The sequence below is a fragment of the Aquarana catesbeiana genome, linkage group LG10, assembly GCF_042186555.1.
Source record: "Aquarana catesbeiana isolate 2022-GZ linkage group LG10, ASM4218655v1, whole genome shotgun sequence".
Taxonomy (NCBI): domain Eukaryota; kingdom Metazoa; phylum Chordata; class Amphibia; order Anura; family Ranidae; genus Aquarana; species Aquarana catesbeiana.
In genome coordinates, this window is record NC_133333.1 from 262,160,265 (window position 1) to 262,181,878 (window position 21,614).

General features: G+C 52.6%; 1 protein-coding gene across 1 annotated transcript in view; it reads left to right on the plus strand.

Moving 5' to 3' along the window:
• VPS13D (vacuolar protein sorting 13 homolog D) overlaps positions 1 to 21,614 on the plus strand; it is a gene marked incomplete at its 5' end in the record, with an annotated part of 401,105 nt that overhangs the window by 72,877 nt on the left and 306,614 nt on the right. The window contains 4 exon segments of the mRNA XM_073603729.1: positions 7,182 to 7,272; positions 8,113 to 8,239; positions 9,920 to 10,100; positions 10,196 to 10,378. Of these exon segments, the coding sequence (XP_073459830.1) occupies positions 7,182 to 7,272; positions 8,113 to 8,239; positions 9,920 to 10,100; positions 10,196 to 10,378 (582 nt within the window).

Genomic DNA, 21,614 nt, shown 5'->3' on the forward strand with positions numbered 1-21,614 from the left:
TTTTGGTCTTCTGTCCCTCAGTAGGGTGAGCAGACACTGATGTGGATCCCTGTGTGTGTGTTTGTTGGTCAGTTTAGGTCTTCTGTTCCTCAGTAGGGTGAGCAGACACTGATGTGGATCCCTGTGTGTGTGTGTATGTTGGTCGGTTTAGGTCTTCTGTTCCTCAGTAGGGTGAGCAGACACTGATGTGGACCCCTGTCTGTGTGTGTGTGTGTGTTGGTCGGTTTAGGTCTTCTGTCCCTCAGTAGGGTGAGCAGACACTGATGTGGACCCCTGTCTGTGTGTGTGTGTGTGTTGGTCGGTTTAGGTCTTCTGTCCCTCAGTAGGGTGAGCAGACACTGATGTGGACCCCTTTGTTTGTGTGTTGGTCGGTTTAGGTCTTCTGTCCCTCAGTAGGGTGAGCAGACACTGATGTGGATCCCTGTGTGTGTGTTTGTTGGTCGGTTTAGGTCTTCTGTTCTTCAGTAGGGTGAGCAGACAATGATGTGGACCCCTGTGTGTGTGTGTGTTGGTCAGTTTAGGTCTTCTGTCCCTCAGTAGGGTGAGCAGACACTGATGTGGATCCCTGTGTGTGTGTGTGTGTGTGTGTTGGTCGGTTTAGGTCTTCTGTTTCTCAGTAGGGTGAGCAGACACTGATGTGGACCCCTGTGTGTGTGTGTGTGTGTTGGTCGGTTTAGGTCTTCTGTCTCTCAGTAGGGTGAGCAGACACTGATGTGGACCCCTGTGTGTGTGTGTGTGTGTGTGTGTGTGTGTGTGTGTGTGTGTGTGTGTTGGTCGGTTTAGGTCTTCTGTCCCTCAGTAGGGTGAGCAGACACTGATGTGGACCCGTGTGTGTGTGTGTGTGTGTTGGTCGGTTTAGGTCTTCTGTCCCTCAGTAGGGTGAGCAGACACTGATGTGGACCCCTGTGTGTGTGTGTTGGTCGGTTTAGGTCTTCTTTCCCTCAGTAGGGTGAGCAGACACTGATGTGGACCCCTGTGTGTGTGTGTGTGTGTGTTGGTCGGTTTAGGTCTTCTGTCCCTCAGTAGGGTGAGCAGACACTGATGTGGACCCCTGTGTGTGTGTGTTGGTCGGTTTACGTCTTCTGTCCCTCAGTAGGGTGAGCAGACACTGATGTGGACCCCTGTGTGTGTGTTTGTGTTGGTCGGTTTAGGTCTTCTATCCCTCAGTACGGTGAGCAGACACTGATGTGGACCCGTGTGTGTGTGTGTGTGTTGGTCGGTTTAGGTCTTCTGTCCCTCAGTAGGGTGAGCAGACACTGATGTGGACCCCTGTGTGTGTGTTTGTGTTGGTCGGTTTAGGTCTTCTGTCCCTCAGTAGGGTGAGCAGACACTGATGTGGACCCGTGTGGGTGTTGGTCGGTTTAGGTCTTCTGTCCCTCAGTAGGGTGAGCAGACACTGATGTGGACCCCTGTGTGTGTGTTTGTGTTGGTCGGTTTAGGTCTTCTGTCCCTCAGTAGGGTGAGCAGACACTGATGTGGACCCCTGTGTGTGTGTGTGTGTGTTGGTCGGTTTAGGTCTTCTGTCCTTCAGTAGGGTGGCCAGACATTGATGTGGACTCCTGTGTGTGTGTGTGTGTGTGTGTGTGTGTGTTGGTCGCTTTTGGTCTTCTGTCCCTCAGTAGGGTGAGCAGACACTGATGTGGATCCCTGTGTGTGTGTTTGTTGGTCGGTTTAGGTCTTCTGTTCCTCAGTAGGGTGAGCAGACACTGATGTGGACCCCTGTGTGTGTGTGTGTGTGTGTGTGTGTGTGTGTGTGTGTGTGTGTGTGTGTGTGTGTGTGTGTTGGTCGGTTTAGGTCTTCTGTCCCTCAGTAGGGTGAGCAGACACTGATGTGGACCCCTGTGTGTGTGTGTGTGTTGGTCGGTTTAGGTCTTCTGTCCCTCAGTAGGGTGAGCAGACACTGATGTGGATCCCTGTGTGTGTGTGTGTGTGTATGTTGGTCGGTTTAGGTCTTCTGTTCCTCAGTAGGGTGAGCAGACACTGATGTGGACCCCTGTGTGTGTGTGTTGGTCGGTTTAGGTCTTCTGTTTCTCAGTAGGGTGAGCAGACACTGATGTGGACCCCTGTGTGTGTGTGTGTGTGTGTGTGTGTGTGTTGGTCGGTTTAGGTCTTCTGTCTCTCAGTAGGGTGAGCAGACACTGATGTGGACCCCTGTGTGTGTGTGTGTGTGTGTGTGTGTGTGTGTGTGTGTTGGTCGGTTTACGTCTGCTGTCCCTCAGTAGGGTGAGCAGACACTGATGTGGACCCCTGTGTGTGTGTTTGTGTTGGTCGGTTTAGGTCTTCTGTCCCTCAGTAGGGTGAGCAGACACTGATGTGGACCCGTGTGTGTGTGTTGGTCGGTTTAGGTCTTCTGTCCCTCAGTAGGGTGAGCAGACACTGATGTGGACCCCTGTGTGTGTGTTTGTGTTGGTCGGTTTAGTTCTTCTGTCCCTCAGTAGGGTGAGCAGACACTGATGTGGACCCGTGTGTGTGTTGGTCGGTTTAGGTCTTCTGTCCCTCAGGGTGAGCAGACACTGATGTGGACCCCTGTGTGTGTGTTTGTGTTGGTCGGTTTAGGTCTTCTGTCCCTCAGTAGGGTGAGCAGACACTGATGTGGACCCCTGTGTGTGTGTGTGTGTTGGTCGGTTTAGGTCTTCTGTCCTTCAGTAGGGTGGCCAGACTTTGATGTGGACTCCTGTGTGTGTGTGTGTGTGTTGGTCGCTTTTGGTCTTCTGTCCCTCAGTAGGTTGAGCAGACACTGATGTGGACCCGTGTGTGTGTGTTTGTGTTGGTCGGTTTAGGTCTTCTGTCCCTCAGTAGGGTGAGCAGACACTGATGTGGACCCCTGTGTGTGTGTGTGTGTGTGTGTGTGTGTGTGTGTGTGTGTGTGTGTGTGTGTGTTGGTCGGTTTAGGTCTTCTGTCCTTCAGTAGGGTGGCCAGACATTGATGTGGACTCCTGTGTGTGTGTGTGTGTGTGTGTGTGTTGGTCGCTTTTGGTCTTCTGTCCCTCAGTAGGGTGAGCAGACACTGATGTGGATCCCTGTGTGTGTGTTTGTTGGTCAGTTTAGGTCTTCTGTTCCTCAGTAGGGTGAGCAGACACTGATGTGGATCCCTGTGTGTGTGTGTATGTTGGTCGGTTTAGGTCTTCTGTTCCTCAGTAGGGTGAGCAGACACTGATGTGGACCCCTGTCTGTGTGTGTGTGTGTGTGTTGGTCGGTTTAGGTCTTCTGTCCCTCAGTAGGGTGAGCAGACACTGATGTGGACCCCTGTGTGTGTGTGTGTTGGTCGGTTTAGGTCTTCTGTCCCTCAGTAGGGTGAGCAGACACTGATGTGGACCCCTTTGTTTGTGTGTTGGTCGGTTTAGGTCTTCTGTCCCTCAGTAGGGTGAGCAGACACTGATGTGGATCCCTGTGTGTGTGTTTGTTGGTCGGTTTAGGTCTTCTGTTCTTCAGTAGGGTGAGCAGACAATGATGTGGACCCCTGTGTGTGTGTGTGTTGGTCAGTTTAGGTCTTCTGTCCCTCAGTAGGGTGAGCAGACACTGATGTGGATCCCTGTGTGTGTGTGTGTGTGTGTGTGTTGGTCGGTTTAGGTCTTCTGTCTCTCAGTAGGGTGAGCAGACACTGATGTGGACCCCTGTGTGTGTGTGTGTGTGTGTGTGTGTGTGTTGGTCGGTTTAGGTCTTCTGTCCCTCAGAAGGGTGAGCAGACACTGATGTGGACCCGTGTGTGTGTGTGTGTGTGTTTGTGTTGGTCGGTTTAGGTCTTCTGTCCCTCAGTAGGGTGAGCAGACACTGATGTGGACCCCTGTGTGTGTGTGTTGGTCGGTTTAGGTCTTCTGTCCCTCAGTAGGGTGAGCAGACACTGATGTGGACCCCTGTGTGTGTGTGTGTGTTGGTCGGTTTAGGTCTTCTGTCCCTCAGTAGGGTGAGCAGACACTGATGTGGACCCCTGTGTGTGTGTGTGTTGGTCGGTTTAGGTCTTCTGTCCCTCAGTAGGGTGAGCAGACACTGATGTGGACCCCTGTGTGTGTGTGTTGGTCGGTTTACGTCTTCTGTCCCTCAGTAGGGTGAGCAGACACTGATGTGGACCCCTGTGTGTGTGTGTTTGTGTTGGTCGGTTTAGGTCTTCTGTCCCTCAGTAGGTTGAGCAGACACTGATGTGGACCCATGTGTGTGTGTGTGTGTGTTGGTCGGTTTAGGTCTTCTGTCCCTCAGTAGGGTGAGCAGACACTGATGTGGACCCGTGTGTGTGTGTTTGTGTTGGTCGGTTTAGGTCTTCTGTCCCTCAGTAGGTTGAGCAGACACTGATGTGGACCCCTGTGTGTGTGTTTGTGTTGGTCGGTTTAGGTCTTCTGTCCCTCAGTAGGGTGAGCAGACACTGATGTGGACCCGTGTGTGTGTTGGTCGGTTTAGGTCTTCTGTCCCTCAGTAGGGTGAGCAGACACTGATGTGGACCCCTGTGTGTGTGTTTGTGTTGGTCGGTTTAGGTCTTCTGTCCCTCAGTAGGGTGAGCAGACACTGATGTGGACCCCTGTGTGTGTGTGTGTTGGTCGGTTTAGGTCTTCTGTCCTTCAGTAGGGTGGCCAGACATTGATGTGGACTCCTGTGTGTGTGTGTGTGTGTGTGTGTGTGTTGGTCGCTTTTGGTCTTCTGTCCCTCAGTAGGGTGAGCAGACACTGATGTGGATCCCTGTGTGTGTGTTTGTTGGTCGGTTTAGGTCTTCTGTCCCTCAGTAGGGTGAGCAGACACTGATGTGGATCCCTGTGTGTGTGTGTGTGTGTGTGTTGGTCGGTTTAGGTCTTCTGTTCCTCAGTAGGGTGAGCAGACACTGATGTGGACCCCTGTGTGTGTGTGTTGGTCGGTTTAGGTCTTCTGTCCCTCAGTAGGGTGAGCAGACACTGATGTGGACCCCTGTGTGTGTGTTTGTTGGTCGGTTTAGGTCTTCTGTTCCTCAGTAGGGTGAGCAGACAATGATGTGGACCCCTGTGTGTGTGTGTGTGTGTGTGTGTGTGTTGGTCGGTTTAGGTCTTCTGTCCCTCAGTAGGGTGAGCAGACACTGATGTGAATCCCTGTGTGTGTGTGTGTGTGTGTTGGTCGGTTTAGGTCTTCTGTTTCTCAGTAGGGTGAGCAGACACTGATGTGGACCCCTGTGTGTGTGTGTTGGTCGGTTTAGGTCTTCTTTCCCTCAGTAGGGTGAGCAGACACTGATGTGGACCCCTGTGTGTGTGTGTGTTGGTCGGTTTAGGTCTTCTGTCCCTCAGTAGGGTGAGCAGACACTGATGTGGACCCCTGTGTGTGTGTGTTGGTCGGTTTACGTCTTCTGTCCCTCAGTAGGGTGAGCAGACACTGATGTGGACCCCTGTGTGTGTGTGTGTGTGTGTATGTTGGTCGGTTTAGGTCTTCTGTTCCTCAGTAGGGTGAGCAGACACTGATGTGGACCCCTGTGTGTGTGTGTTGGTCGGTTTAGGTCTTCTGTCCCTCAGTAGGGTGAGCAGACACTGATGTGGACCCCTGTGTGTGTGTTTGTTGGTCGGTTTAGGTCTTCTGTTCCTCAGTAGGGTGAGCAGACAATGATGTGGACCCCTGTGTGTGTGTGTGTGTGTTGGTCGGTTTAGGTCTTCTGTTTCTCAGTAGGGTGAGCAGACACTGATGTGGACCCCTGTGTGTGTGTGTGTGTTGGTCGGTTTAGGTCTTCTGTTTCTCAGTAGGGTGAGCAGACACTGATGTGGACCCCTGTGTGTGTTGGTCGGTTTAGGTCTTCTGTCCCTCAGTAGGGTGAGCAGACAATGATGTGGACCCCTGTGTGTGTGTGTGTGTTGGTCGGTTTAGGTCTTCTGTCCCTCAGTAGGGTGAGCAGACACTGATGTGGACCCCTGTGTGTGTGTGTGTGTGTGTGTGTGTGTGTTGGTCGGTTTACGTCTGCTGTCCCTCAGTAGGGTGAGCAGACACTGATGTGGACCCCTGTGTGTGTGTTTGTGTTGGTCGGTTTAGGTCTTCTGTCCCTCAGTAGGGTGAGCAGACACTGATGTGGACCCGTGTGTGTGTGTGTGTGTGTGTGTGTGTGTTGGTCGGTTTAGGTCTTCTGTCTCTCAGTAGGGTGAGCAGACACTGATGTGGACCCCAGTGTGTGTGTGTGTGTGTGTGTGTGTGTGTGTGTGTGTGTGTGTTGGTCGGTTTAGGGCTTCTGTCCCTCAGTAGGGTGAGCAGACACTGATGTGGACCCCAGTGTGTGTGTGTGTGTGTGTGTGTGTGTGTGTGTGTTTGTGTTGGTCGGTTTAGGTCTTCTGTCCCTCAGTAGGGTGAGCAGACACTGATGTGGACCCCTGTGTGTGTTTGTGTTGGTCGGTTTAGGTCTTCTGTCCCTCAGTAGGGTGAGCAGACACTGATGTGGACCCCTTTGTGTGTGTGTGTTGGTCGGTTTAGGTCTTCTGTCCCTCAGTAGGGTGAGCAGACACTGATGTGGACCCGTGTGTGTGTGTGTTTGTTGGTCGGTTTAGGTCTTCTGTTCCTCAGTAGGGTGAGCAGACAATGATGTGGACCCCTGTGTGTGTGTGTGTGTTGGTCGGTTTAGGTCTTCTATTCCTCAGTAGGGTGAGCAGACACTGATGTGGACCCCTGTGTGTGTGTGTGTGTGTTGGTCGGTTTAGGTCTTCTGTCTCTCAGTAGGGTGAGCAGACACTGATGTGGACCCCTGTGTGTGTGTGTGTGTGTGTGTGTGTGTGTTGGTCGGTTTAGGTCTTCTGTTCCTCAGTAGGGTGAGCAGACAATGATGTGGACCCCTGTGTGTGTGTGTGTGTTGGTCGGTTTAGGTCTTCTGTCCCTCAGTAGGGTGAGCAGACACTGATGTGGATCCCTGTGTGTGTGTGTTGGTCGGTTTAGGTCTTCTGTCCCTCAGTAGGGTGAGCAGACACTGATGTGGACCCCTGTGTGTGTGTGTGTGTGTGTGTGTGTGTTGGTCGGTTTAGGTCTTCTGTCCCTCAGTAGTGTGAGCAGACACTGATGTGGACCCCTGTGTGTGTGTGTGTGTGTGTGTTGGTCGGTTTAGGTCTTCTGTCCCTCAGTAGGGTGAGCAGACACTGATGTGGACCCCAATGTGTGTGTGTGTTGGTCGGTTTAGATCTTCTGTCCCTCAGTAGGGTGAGCAGACACTGATGTGGATTTCGGTGGCCACTCTGTGACTTCAATCTCTTTTGCATTGAAAGGTTCACTCTTTATCGTTGGTGTTAAAGAAGACCGCCGGTGAATTGGCGAAAGCGAGTGTATCCAAACTGACTACCCACGTGGAAAATATTGGTGAGTTTAGGATGTCCAACACATAACCTATAGACATCATACAATGGAGGAGAGTTACTAAAACTGGAGTGCACAGGAATCCCCTCACTTTGGAGGGATTTCCTCTCACTTCCTGTTTTGACTATGGGACAGGAAGTGAAGGAAAATCTCCCCAATTGATCACAGATTGCAAAAAAAATAACTGAGAGGGATTATAACCCCCCCTTACTCCATCTAAAATGGGAAACAAAAGGTTTTGCCTATAGTTTTACTTTATGGAGGAGAAGACTGTTCACAAAGTGAGTGTTCACTAAGCTTATAAATAAAGTAATCTGTGACGTCTTGGTAGGAAAAGGATGTTTTCATACACGGGATTGGCTGGTAAGTGAAGTCACTTCACACAATCTCTAGTCATTCAGGAAATCTTGTGAAAAGTGGTTGGGACAAGACTCAGAATGTGGCACCACATCCAAAATATAAGCAAAGAAAAAGTACCGAGGATAAATATGGACTTTAAATTGGTGGCCACAAGTGGACCCAAGATGAAAGCACTAAAAATCCAGATTTATTTACCATCGTATAAAAAAACATTAAAACACATCTTGAAATCTATATGAAGATTGTCCACCTTGGTGGTGAGACCTCTATGAAGACTTGAGAAGTCCTGTAGTTATGTCCATAGATATGATTGACTCTGAAGCCGGTATATGTAGAAGGTCTTTACCAATCGTGCCCCACAGGAAATCAATGTACTGAGCGATCACCAGACAATCGACCTCTCCGTCTTCCCATAGGGATGCATGTGTTGCGGTGCTGTGATTGGTCCTCGTTATGTAGATTGTGTCTTTTCATGTACTGCAGAGGGTGACCTGGTGTTACAGGGGAGTATCGGCAGCCTGTCTCTGAGTGACCTGACCACCCATGGTGAGCTGTACACCGAGCGCTTTACCACAAGCGGGGACGAGGCTCTAATATTCCACATTTTCAAGTAAGTGCACACAGACAATTCTTTATACTCGTGTACAGATACTGGGGGGGGGGGAGGGGCTTGTATGTTGTATGTAGTAGGATGTCAGTCAGCAGTAGATCTACCTCTATGTGTTCTCCATCTTACTGTTAGCTCCGGTACAGCAATCAGCATCCTTCCTGAATGATTACATAGATGCCACCATTATGAGGTGTGAGCAGAGACTTAGATAGCAATGATGAACCCGTCTACATTGGAGTGTAGATGAGAAATTGTGTTCATGTAAATCCTGATATGAAGAGCAGCCACGGCATCTGATTCTCTATAGAAACCCGCAGAGCAAACGCCAACCAGCTTCTTTGTTACTGGCTCTGATGTCCCCCCCCCCCCCCCCCCCTGCACCTTACTATTTGTTCAGACCACATGCCGGTTCTTTCCCAGAACTGTCCAGAGGCCGACATTCACACAACCGTCCATTCACTCTGACTCCAGTGAACAGTCAAGGCACATATGTCAAAGACAAGCCCATGGGCCGAATACAGCCCTGCAGGACTTGTTATGTGGCCCTCACCCTCCGTTTTGCAGCTGCAATGTGGCGGAACTCCATTCTCAGTTTTTTTGGGGTTGTGCTTGGCCCCTCAGGGGTTGGACTTGGCCCCTCAGGGGTTGGGCTTGGCCCCTTAGTTCCAGTGAAGGGAACTCTTAAGGCGTCAGCATACCAAGACATTTTGGACAATTTCATGTTCCCAACTTTGTGGGTCCAGTTTGGGGATGACTGCCCTCCAGTGTACAAAGCACTAGATAAATGGTGACATGTTGTTTTCCCCGCTGTATATGTTGGTGTAATGCCGGACAAAATGCTCATTTTACGCACACCCTGGTATTCTGTGTCTAGTATGTCAGGGTTATATAGAACCCCAGTACACACATACAGTAGGTGATGAAGGACCCCAACTACAGCCAAACCAATAGACGCATGCGTATGGGTTCAGGTCTGCGGTTGGGGTTCAGATCTGTGTTGGGTTCAGATTGGGGTTCAGGTTGGGGTTCAGGTCTGCGTTGGGTTCAGGTTGGGGTTCAGGTCTGCGTTGGGTTCAGGTTGGGGTTCAGGTCTGCGTTGGGTCTGCGTTTGGGGTTCAGGTCTGCGTTGGGTCTGCCTTTGGGGTTCAGGTCTGCGGTTGGGCTCAGGTCTTCCTTTGGGGTTCAGGTCTTCCTTTGGGGTTCAGGTCTGCGTTGGGGTTCAGGTCTGCCTTTGGGGTTCAGGTCTGCGGTTGGGCTCAGGTCTTCCTTTGGGGTTCAGGTCTGCCTTTGGGGTTCAGGTCTGCGTTGGGGTTCAGGTCTGCCTTTGGGGTTCAGGTCTGCGGTTGGGCTCAGGTCTTCCTTTGGGGTTCAGGTCTGCCTTTGGGGTTCAGGTCTGCGTTGGGGTTCAGGTCTGCCTTTGGGGTGCACGCTGTTACCAATGGTTCAGGTCTGTTTTTCTTGTTTTCTTACTATTGCTGTGCATTGATAGGCGGGGGGGGGGGGAAATCTCTGGTGATGAGAGTATAATTAGGGCAGTGGGGGTACAAGAAGTGGAGGGGGAGAGGGGGTGTAAGACGCACATTGATATGATTATTCACATGGATGACAAATACCTATAAAAATCTGCCCCCCTCCCCCGTACACTGTGAGTCTGATGATTTTGCTGTCTCCACCCTCCAGGTACGGCCCCCCGGACCCCCAGTTGAAGAGAGAATATGACATGTGTGTAAAGCTGCGGATGGCCTCGGTCCAGTATGTCCACACCCAGCGCTTCCAGTGCGAGGTGGTGGCCTTCATCCAGCACTTCACCCAATTACAGGATATCCTGGGCCGGCAAAGGGCAGCTATTCAGGGGCAAACGGTAGGTGGAGGGAGGCTGAGGAATGATGGGGTTCTGAGCCTAGTGGGAGTAGTAGTCCTATTCTTCTTCCATATTGTTTGATCTGCTTTGTTTAGGTCACAGACCATGCACAGCGAGGATCCCGGATCCGGCTGGACATTGAGGCCGGAGCCCCGGTGCTTCTCATCCCGGAAAGCTCCCAATCCAATAACCTGATTGTTGCCAACCTCGGAAAACTGAAAGTCAAGAACCGATTCTTGTTTTCTGGATCTCACGGGACGTTCTGCCTAAAGGACAAGGTAGAGTTCCATCATTCTTCATATACACATTTCTATACAGTATATATGTACAAAGCGGCCATACACCCCCCTGGACCGGCTCCGTGTACTATGGGGGGGGTCCTCTGTGCTCCCCATGGGGTTTGTCTGCTTCCTGTCATACATATTGATTATCAATGGCGTGTAGCTGATCGATGTTCAATAAAATGAATCTTTGTTTCTATTTGCCCCGAAGGATATAATTTTACACGGATCTTCCTACAAGGATCCGGTGTCATGGAAGGTACAGCTTGTAGGTGGAAGGTTCCGGAGTGTTCCTCCTCTTATGGAATTCTCGGATCGCACGGCTCAGTTCTGACATTCATTGATTTATGTTTTATAAAAATTTGTGGGCCGCAGAATGTTCTGTTCTGGACTAAATTTCTGGCCAATCGCCCAACCAAAAAACAGAAGGTGATCCATTCAAGGCCGGATCCCAGAAATTCCATAAGAGCGGAGTGCAGTGTTCTCCTCATATGTTTTCTGTACATATGACTTCTGCGGGTGATGATCTCTCTGCTTTGTGATTCTCTGCTATGTGAGCGGAACCATGGAGGCCCGAAAATAATCCAGAACCCGTCCTTGGTACTGTCTGCCATCTCTCCCCTATGGGGGCGGCCATCTTGGCAGGGCTTTCCTTCCATATGTCAGAGCCTCCAGCAAGGAGAACAGTGAGGAGCTCAGTACCGATCTCACAGTACTGACATCAGGGTACTGACCTCACGGTACTGACCTCACGGTACTGACCTCCCGGTACTGACCTCCCGGTACTGACCTCCCGGTACTGACCTCCCGGTACTGACCTCCCGGTACTGACCTCCCGGTACTGACCTCCCGGTACTGACCTCACGGTACTGACCTCACGGTACTGACCTCACGGTACTGACCTCCCGGTACTGACCTCACCTCCCGGTACTGACCTCACAGTACTGACCTCACCTCACGGTACTGACCTCCCGGTACTGACCTCACGGTACTGACCTCACGGTACTGACCTCACGGTACTGACCTCACGGTACTGACCTCACGGTACTGACCTCACGGTACTGACCTCCCGGTACTGACCTCACCTCCCGGTACTGACCTCACAGTACTGACCTCACCTCACGGTACTGACCTCCCGGTACTGACCTCACCTCCCGGTACTGACCTCACAGTACTGACCTCACCTCACGGTACTGACCTCCCGGTACTGACCTCATGGTACTGATCTCACCTCATGGTACTGACCTCACCTCCCGTTACTGACCTCCCGTTACTGACCTCCCGGTACTGACCTCCCGGTACTGACCTCCCGGTACTGACCTCCCGGTACTGACCTCCCGGTACTGACCTCCCGGTACTGACCTCCCGGTACTGACCTCACAGTACTAACCTCACCTCAAGGTACTAACCTCACGCTACTGACTTCATTGTACTGACTTCATTGTACTGACTTCATTGTACTGACTTCATTGTACTGACCTCACCTCACGGTACTGACCTCACCTCACAGTACTGACCTCACCTCACAGTACTGACCTCACAGTACTGACCTCACAGTACTGACCTCACCTCACAGTACTGACCTCACAGTACTGACCTCACAGTACTGACCTCACAGTACTGACCTCACAGTACTGACCTCACCTCACAGTACTGACCTCACAGTACTGACCTCACAGTACTGACCTCACCTCACAGTACTGACCTCACAGTACTGACCTCACCTCACGGTACTGACCTCACCTCACGGTACTGACCTCACAGTACTGACCTCACCTCACAGTACTGACCTCCCGGTACTGACCTCACAGTACTGACCTCACAGTACTGACCTCACCTCACAGTACTGACCTCACAGTACTGACCTCACAGTACTGACCTCACAGTACTGACCTCACAGTACTGACCTCACCTCACAGTACTGACCTCACAGTACTGACCTCACCTCAGGGTACTGACCTCACGGTACTGACCTCACGGTACTGACCTCACGGTACTGACCTCACGGTACTGACCTCCCGGTACTGACCTCCCGGTACTGACCTCCCGGTACTGACCTCCCGGTACTGACCTCCCGGTACTGACCTCCGGTACTGACCTCACGGTACTGACCTCCGGTACTGACCTCACCTCCCGGTACTGACCTCACGGGTACTGACCTCACCTCACGGTACTGACCTCCCGGTACTGACCTCATGGTACTGATCTCACCTCATGGTACTGACCTCACCTCCCGGTACTGACCTCACCTCACGGTACTGACCTCCCGGTACTGACCTCCCGGTACTGACTCTCACAGTACTAACCTCACCTCAAGGTACTAACCTCACGCTACTGACTTCATTGTACTGACTTCATTGTACTGACTTCATTGTACTGACTTCATTGTACTGACCTCACCTCACGGTACTGACCTCACCTCACGGTACTGACCTCACCTCACGGTACTGACCTCACCTCACAGTACTGACCTCACCTCACAGTACTGACCTCACAGTACTGACCTCACAGTACTGACCTCACAGTACTGACCTCACCTCACAGTACTGACCTCACCTCACAGTACAGGGTGATAATGGTGTGGGGGATGGGATATCACCGGTTCAGGCTGGTGGTGGAGGTGTAATGGTGTGGGGGATGGGATATCACCGGTTCAGGCTGGTGGTGGGGGTGTAATGGTGTGGGGGATGGGATATCACCGGTACAGGCTGGTGGTGGGGGTGTAATGGTGTGGGGGATGGGATATCACCGGTTCAGGCTGGTGGTGAGGGTGTAATGGTGTGGGGGGATGGGGTATCACTGGTTCAGGCTGGTGGTGGAGGTGTAATGGTGTGGGGATGGGATATCACCTGTTCAGGCTGTGGTGGGGGTGTAATGGTGTGGGGGATGGGATATCACCGGTTCAGGCTGGTGGTGGGGTGTAATGGTGTGGGGGATGGGATATCACCTGTTCAGGCTGGTGGTGGGGTGTAATGGTGTGGGGGATGGGATATCACCGGTTCAGGCTGGTGGTGGGGGTGTAATGGTGTGGGGGATGGGATATCACCGGTTCAGGCTGGTGGTGGGGGGTGTAATGGTGTGGGGGATGGGGTATCACCGGTTCAGGCTGGTGGTGGGGGTGTAATGGTGTGGGGGATGGGATATCACCGGTTCAGGCTGGTGGTGGGGGGTGTAATGGTGTGGGGGATGGGATATCACCGGTTCAGGCTGGTGGTGGGGGTGTAATGGTGTGGGGGATGGATATCACCGGTTCTGGTTGGTGGTGGGGGTGTAATGGTGTGGGGGATGGGATATCACCGGTTCAGGCTGGTGGTGGGGGTGTAATGGTGTGGGGGATGGGGTATCACCGGTTCAGGCTGGTGGTGGGGGTGTAATGGTGTGGGGGATGGGATATCACCGGTTCAGGCTGGTGGTGGGGGTGTAATGGTGTGGGGGATGGGATATCACTGGTTCAGGCTGGTGGTGGGGGTGTAATGGTGTGGGGGATGGGGTATCACCGGTTCAGGCTGGTGGTGGGGGTGTAATGGTGTGGGGGATGGGATATCACCGTTCAGGCTGGTGGTGGGGGTGTAATGGTGTGGGGGATGGGATATCACTGGTTCAGACTGGTGGTGGGGGTGTAATGGTGTGGGGGATGGGATATCACCGGTTCAGGCTGGTGGTGGAGGTGTAATGGTGTGGGGATGGGATATCACTGGTTCAGGCTGGTGGTGGGGGGTGTAATGGTGTGGGGGATGGGATATCACCGGTTCAGGCTGGTGGTGAGGGTGTAATGGTGTGGGGGATGGGATATCACCGTTCAGGCTGGTGGTGGAGGTGTAATGGTGTGGGGGATGGGATATCACCGGTTCAGGCTGGTGGTGGAGGTGTAATGGTGTGGGGGATGGGATATCACTGGTTCAGGCTGGTGGTGGGGGGTGTAATGGTGTGGGGGATGGGATATCACCGGTTCAGGCTGGTGGTGAGGGTGTAATGGTGTGGGGGATGGGATATCACCGGTTCAGCTGGTGGTGGGGGTGTAATGGTGTGGGGGATGGGGTATCACCGGTTCAGGCTGGTGGTGGGGTGTAATGTTGTGGGGGATGGGATATCACCGGTTCAGGCTGGTGGTGGGGGTGTAATGGTGTGGGGGATGGGATATCACCGGTTCAGGCTGGTGGTGGGGGTGTAATGGTGTGGGGGATGGGATATCACCGGTACAGGCTGGTGGTGGGGGTGTAATGGTGTGGGGATGGGATATCACTGGTTCAGGCTGGTGGTGGGGGTGTAATGGTGTGGGGGATGGGATATCACCGGTTCAGGCTGGTGGTGGGGGTGTAATGGTGTGGGGGATGGGATATCACCGGTTCAGGCTGGTGGTGGGGGTGTAATGGTGTGGGGGGATGGGATATCACCGGTTCAGGCTGGTGGTGGGGGTGTAATGGTGTGGGGGATGGGATATCACCGTTCAGGCTGGTGGTGGGGGGTGTAATGGTGTGGGGGATGGGATATCACCGGTTCAGGCTGGTGGTGGGGGTGTAATGGTGTGGGGGATGGGATATCACCGGTTCAGGCTGGTGGTGGGGGTGTAATGGTGTGGGGGATGGGGTATCACCGGTTCAGGCTGGTGGTGGGGTGTAATGGTGTGGGGGATGGGATATCACCGGTTCAGGCTGGTGGTGGGGGTGTAATGGTGTGGGGATGGGATATCACCGGTTCAGGCTGGTGGTGGTGGGGGTGTAATGGTGTGGGGGATGGGATATCACCGGTTCAGGCTGGTGGTGAGGTGTAATGGTGTGGTGGATGGGATATCACCGGTTCAGGCTGGTGGTGGTGGTGTAATGGTGTGGGGGATGGGGTATCACCGGTTCAGGCTGGTGGTGGGGGTGTAATGGTGTGGAGGATGGGATATCACCGGTACAGGCTGGTGGTGGGGGGTGTAATGGTGTGGGGGATGGGGTATCACTGGTTCAGGCTGGTGGTGGGGGTGTAATGGTGTGGGGGATGGGATATCACCGGTTCAGACTGGTGGTGGAGGTGTAATGGTGTGGGGGGATGGGATATCACTGGTTCAGGCTGGTGGTGGGGGTGTAATGGTGTGGGGGATGGGATATCACCGGTTCAGGCTGGTGGTGGGGGTGTAATGGTGTGGGGGATGGGGTATCACCGGTTCAAGCTGGTGGTGGGGGTGTAATGGTGTGGGGGATGGGGTATCACCGGTTCAGGCTGGTGGGGGGGGTGTAATGGTGTGGGGGATGGGATATCACCGGTTCAAGCTGGTGGTGGGGGTGTAATGGTGTGGGGGATGGGTATCACCGGTTCAGGCTGGTGGGGGGGGTGTAATGGTGTGGGGGATGGGATATCACCGTTCAGGCTGGTGGTGGGGGTGTAATGGTGTGGGGGATGGGATATCACTGGTTCAGGCTGGTGGTGGGGTGTAATGGTGTGGGGGATGGGATATCACCGGTTCAGGCTGGTGGTGGGGGGTGTAATGGTGTGGGGGATGGGGTATCACCGGTTCAGGCTGGTGGTGGGGGTGTAATGGTGTGGGGGATGGGATATCACCGGTTCAGGCTGGTGGTGGGGGTGTAATGGTGTGGGGGATGGGATATCACCGGTTCAGGCTGGTGGTGGGGGGTGTAATGGTGTGGGGGATGGGATATCACCGGTTCAGGCTGGTGGTGGGGGTGTAATGGTGTGGGGGATGGGATATCACCGGTTCAGGCTGGTGGTGGGGTGTAATGGTGTGGGGGATGGGATATCACCGGTTCAGGCTGGTGGTGGGGGGTGTAATGGTGTGGGGGATGGGGTATCACCGGTTCAGGCTGGTGGTGGGGGTGTAATGGTGTGGGGGATGGGGTATCACCGGTTCAGGCTGGTGGTGGGGGTGTAATGGTGTGGGGGATGGGATATCACCGGTTCAGGCTGGTGGTGGGGGTGTAATGGTGCGGAGGATGGGATATCACCGGTTCAGGCTGGTGGTTGGGGTGTAATGGTGTGGGGGATGGGATATCACCGGTTCAGGCTGGTGGTGGGGTGTAATGGTGTGGAGGATGGGGTATCACTGCTTCAGGCTGGTGGTGGGGGTGTAATGGTGGGGGGGATGGGGTGTCCCCATCTTCTGATGGCTCCTTCCAGCAGGATAATGCACCATGTCACAAAGCTCCAATCATCTCACCACTGGACAATGAGGTCCCTGTACTCAATGGCCTCCACACTCACCACATCTCATCCAATAGAGCACCTTTGGGATGTGGTGGAACGGGAGATTGGCATCATGGATGTGCAGCCGACAAATCTGCAGCAACTGTGATGTCATCAGGTCACTATGGAGCAAAATCTCAGAGGAACGTTTCCAACACCTTGTTGTATCTATGCCACCAAGAATGAAGGCCAAAGGGCGTCCAACCCGGTACTAGCGAGGTGGGTGTAATAAAGTGGCCGGTGAGTAGATGATCTCACACTGCAGACATACAGCTATGAGGAGATCCTCGGCACCTCACATACCGGGAAGTAATCGGCTCCTTTTCTGGTGGAATTCCAGAAAACGGGAACAATTTTCAGGGTATTTCTTGGACACAATAAACCTTCCTGGATGTTCCGTATAATGGAGGAAATCTTCACGTTCTGAGTTCTGTAGAAAGAACCAATGACCACCATAATGAGGAGATGATGGATATTCTGAGGACACACGTGGCTCTTGGACATAGAAGGAGGTGGTGGAGTCCAGTAGATGGAGCTGGGTGCCGGTCACTACGGCTGGTCATGGTAGGTCACCCATAGACATGGTGAGGTTGTTGGGTGATCGGTGTCACATCTTCACACAGTATTGGCCACCATGACCGATCTCACCGTATGGAAATAACCTTCTGTGCCGGTACAAGGATCTCAGAGTTCTACTTGATTGGTTGATATATTTTTCCCTCCATTCATTGAAGGACACGGCCAGATCCTCATCATGACAGTCGGGTGTGATTCCGCCACCTGCAGGACGCTCGTTGTTGTTATCCAAATACTGCTGGTTATTAAAGTTATAAACCACACAAAAAAAACCTGCAAGAAGAAGGCGTAATGTGTGGTGAGCATACAATACGAGCTCATTATGAAATACATCGGATCGAAGCCCCCGTATCGGTCCCCGTACACCATCCTGGCCGGCGACATCGCTCCCAGAGTTACTTCCGGGTATCGCGGGCCCCAGTGCTGTGATTGGCTGGAGCCATGTTGACGTCATCCCGCATCCATGTAACGGCATGCTGCTGATAACGGCACACTTGCTGAAGCAACGACATGAACGTGCCATTCCTTCAGTGCGCATGTGCCGATGACGTCATGGTGATACTGGGGATTCGTACAGGATTAGGAGATCTTCATGGTAGTTACAGGTAAGTCTTATTATAGACCTTATTATAGACTTACCTGTAGTGAAAAGTGGATTGTAAGTGTTTGCAACCACTTTACCTGAGCTGTGTGCTGCAGATAAGGGGTTTGACCACCAGCAGGGGGCGCCTCTTGGATGTATTTTGAGCTGGGTGCACCAGCGTCCTGCTTCAACAGGTGGAGACATCAAACCCCATCCGCCTCGAAGATCAGTCCTTCAATAAACGGAAGAGAAGAGGATTTTATAAGAATGAGTCCTTCACCGAGAGAAGGGGGTCAGTGCAAAGCTGGTCAGTGTGAGGGTCAGTACAAAGCTGTTCAGTGTGAGGGTCAGTACAAAGCTGTTCAGTGTGAGGGTCAGTACAAAGCTGTTCAGTGTGAGGGTCAGTACAAAGCTGGTCAGTGCGAGGGTCAGTGTAAAGCTGGTCAGTGCGAGGGTCAGTGTAAAGCTGGTCAGTGTGAGGGTCAGTGTAAAGCTGGTCAGTGTGAGGGTCAGTACAAAGCTGGTCAGTGCGAGGGTCAGTGTAAAGCTGGTCAGTGCGAGGGTCAGTGTAAAGCTGGTCAGTGCGAGGGTCAGTGTAAAGCTGGTCAGTGTGAGGGTCAGTACAAAGCTGGTCAGTGTGAGGGTCAGTACAAAGCTGGTCAGTGTGAGGGTCAGTACAAAGCTGGTCAGTGTGAGGGTCAGTGTAAAGCTGGTCAGTGTGAGGGTCAGTACAAAGCTGGTCAGTGCGAGGGTCAGTACAAAGCTGGTCAGTGTGAGGGTCAGTACAAAGCTGGTCAGTGTGAGGGTCAGTGTAAAGCTGGTCAGTGTGAGGGTTAGTGTAAAGCTGGTCAGTGTGAGGGTCAGTACAAAGCTGGTCAGTGTGAGGGTCAGTGTAAAGCTGGTCAGTGCGAGGGTCAGTGTAAAGCTGGTCAGTGCGAGGGGTCAGTGTAAAGCTGGTCAGTGCGAGGGTCAGTGTAAAGCTGGTCAGTGCGAGGGTCAGTGTAAAGCTGGTCAGTGTGAGGGTCAGTGTAAAGCTGGTCAGTGTGAGGGTCAGTGTAAAGCTGGTCAGTGCGAGGGTCAGTACAAAGCTGGTCAGTGTGAGGGTCAGTGTAAAGCTGGTCAGTGTGAGGGTCAGTGTAAAGCTGGTCAGTGCGAGGGTCAGTGTAAAGCTGGTCAGTGTGAGGGTCAGTGTAAAGCTGGTCAGTACAAAGTTGGGTCAGTACAAAGCTGGTCAGTGTGAGGGTCAGTGTAAAGCTGGTCAGTGTGAGGGTCAGTGTAAAGCTGGTCAGTGCGAGGGTCAGTACAAAGCTGGTCAGTGTGAGGGTCAGTGTAAAGCTGGTCAGTGTGAGGGTCAGTGTAAAGCTGGTCAGTGCGAGGGTCAGTGTAAAGCTGGTCAGTGTGAGGGTCAGTGTAAAGCTGGTCAGTGTGAGGGTCAGTGTAAAGCTGGTCAGTGTGAGGGTCAGTGTAAAGCTGTCAGTGTGAGGGTCAGTGTAAAGCTGGTCAGTGTGAGGGTCAGTGTAAAGCTGGTCAGTGTGAGGGTCAGTGTAAAGCTGGTCAGTGTTGCAGGGTCAGTGTGAGGCGTCAGTGTAAAGCTGGTCAGTGTGAGGGTCAGTGTAAAGCTGGTCAGTGTAAAGCTGGTCAGTGCGAGGGTCAGTGTAAAGCTGGTCAGTGCGAGGGTCAGTGTAAAGCTGGTCAGTGTGAGGGTCAGTACAAAGTTGGTCAGTGCGAGGGTCAGTACAAAGCTGGTCAGTGCGGAGGGTCAGTACAAAGCTGGGTCAGTACAAAGTTGGTCAGTACAAAGTTGGTCAGTACAAAGCTGGTCAGTGCGAGGGTCAACATCCCGGGACAGGTAAATCTATTTCTTCATTGGCCGGGTTTGATTCTGTGTGTTGCATGTGAAGATATTCCAGCTTGTCTGCATCAAAGGCCTTTCCTATATCTGCTCCATCATATGTATGCTCTGCGATTATCGCTGAGCTCTGCCTTCTGCATGGGTGTGAGTGCTGGTGGTTTGGAAGTGATTGCATGCCCATAGAGAGAGCCCATAGAGAGTGCCCATAGAGAGAGCCCATAGAGAGTGCCCATAGAGAGAGCCCATAGAGAGAGCCCATAGAGAGAGCCCATAGAGAGTGCCCATAGAGAGTGCCCACAGAGAGAGCCCACAGAGAGTGCCCATAGAGAGTGCCCACAGAGAGTGCCCACAGAGAGTGCCCACAGAAAGTGCCCATAGAGAGTGCTCATAGAGAGAGCCCATAGAGAGTGCTCATAGAGAGAGCCCATAGAGAGTGCCCATAGAGAGAGCCCATAGAGAGAGCCCATAGAGAGTGCTCATAGAGAGTGCTCATAGAGAGTGCCCATAGAGAGAGCTCATAGAGAGTGCCCATAGAGAGTGCCCATAGAGAGTGCCCATAGAGAGTGCCCATAGAGAGTGCTCATAGAGAGAGCCCATAGAGAGTGCTCATAGAGAGAGCCCATAGAGAGTGCTCATAGAGAGAGCCCATAGAGGAGTGCTCATAGAGAGAGCCCATAGAGAGTGCTCATAGAGAGTGCTCATAGAGAGTGCTCATAGAGAGTGCTCATAGAGAGTGCTCATAGAGAGTGCTCATAGAGAGTGCCCATAGAGAGTGCCCATAGAGTGCCCATAGAGAGAGCCCATAGAGAGTGCTCATAGAGAGTGCTCATAGAGAGTGCTCATAGAGAGAGCCCATAGAGAGAGCCCATAGAGAGAACCCATAGAGAGTGCTCATAGAGAGAGCCCATAGAGAGTGCTCATAGAGAGAGCCCATAGAGAGTGCTCATAGAGAGTGCTCATAGAGAGAGCCCATAGAGAGTGCTCATAGAGAGAGCCCATAGAGAGTGCTCATAGAGAGAGCCCATAGAGAGAGCCCTCATAGAGTGCTCATAGAGAGTGCTCATAGAGAGTGCCCATAGAGAGTGCCCATAGAGAGTGCCCACAGAGAGTGCCCACAGAGAGTGCCCACAGAAAGTGCCCATAGAGAGTGCTCATAGAGAGAGCCCATAGAGAGTGCTCATAGAGAGAGCCCATAGAGAGTGCCCATAGAGAGAGCCCATAGAGAGAGCCCATAGAGAGTGCTCATAGAGAGTGCTCATAGAGAGTGCTCATAGAGAGAGCCCATAGAGAGTGCCCATAGAGAGTGCCCATAGAGAGTGCCCATAGAGAGAGCCCATAGAGAGTGCTCATAGAGAGAGCCCATAGAGAGTGCTCATAGAGAGAGCCCATAGAGAGTGCTCATAGAGAGAGCCCATAGAGAGTGCTCATAGCGAGAGCCCATAGAGAGTGCTCATAGAGAGTGCTCATAGAGAGTGCTCATAGAGAGTGCTCATAGAGAGTGCTCATAGAGAGTGCCCATAGAGAGTGCCCATAGAGAGAGCCATAGAGAGTGCTCATAGAGAGAGCCCATAGAGAGTGCTCATAGAGAGTGCTCATAGAGAGAGCCCATAGAGAGAGCCCATAGAGAGAACCCATAGAGAGTGCTCATAGAGAGAGCCCATAGAGAGTGCTCATAGAGAGAGCCCATAGAGAGTGCTCATAGAGAGTGCTCATAGAGAGAGCCCATAGAGAGTGCTCATAGAGAGAGCCCATAGAGAGTGCTCATAGAGAGAGCCCATAGAGAGAGCCCTCATAGAGTGCTCATAGAGAGTGCTCATAGAGAGTGCCCATAGAGAGTGCCCATAGAGAGTGCCCATAGAGAGAGCCCATAGAGAGAGCCCATTGCCCAAAGAGAGAGCTCCTAGGTTCTTACTTCTCTGTCTCTGGACATGGACACATAATTTCCTTCAATAAATGTGTCCTAAGGAAAATGCAGAGTGCCCGGCTCTCTATAATACCGCCTCACTGGCTGACAGTCCCACAGAACACCAATGTGTCAT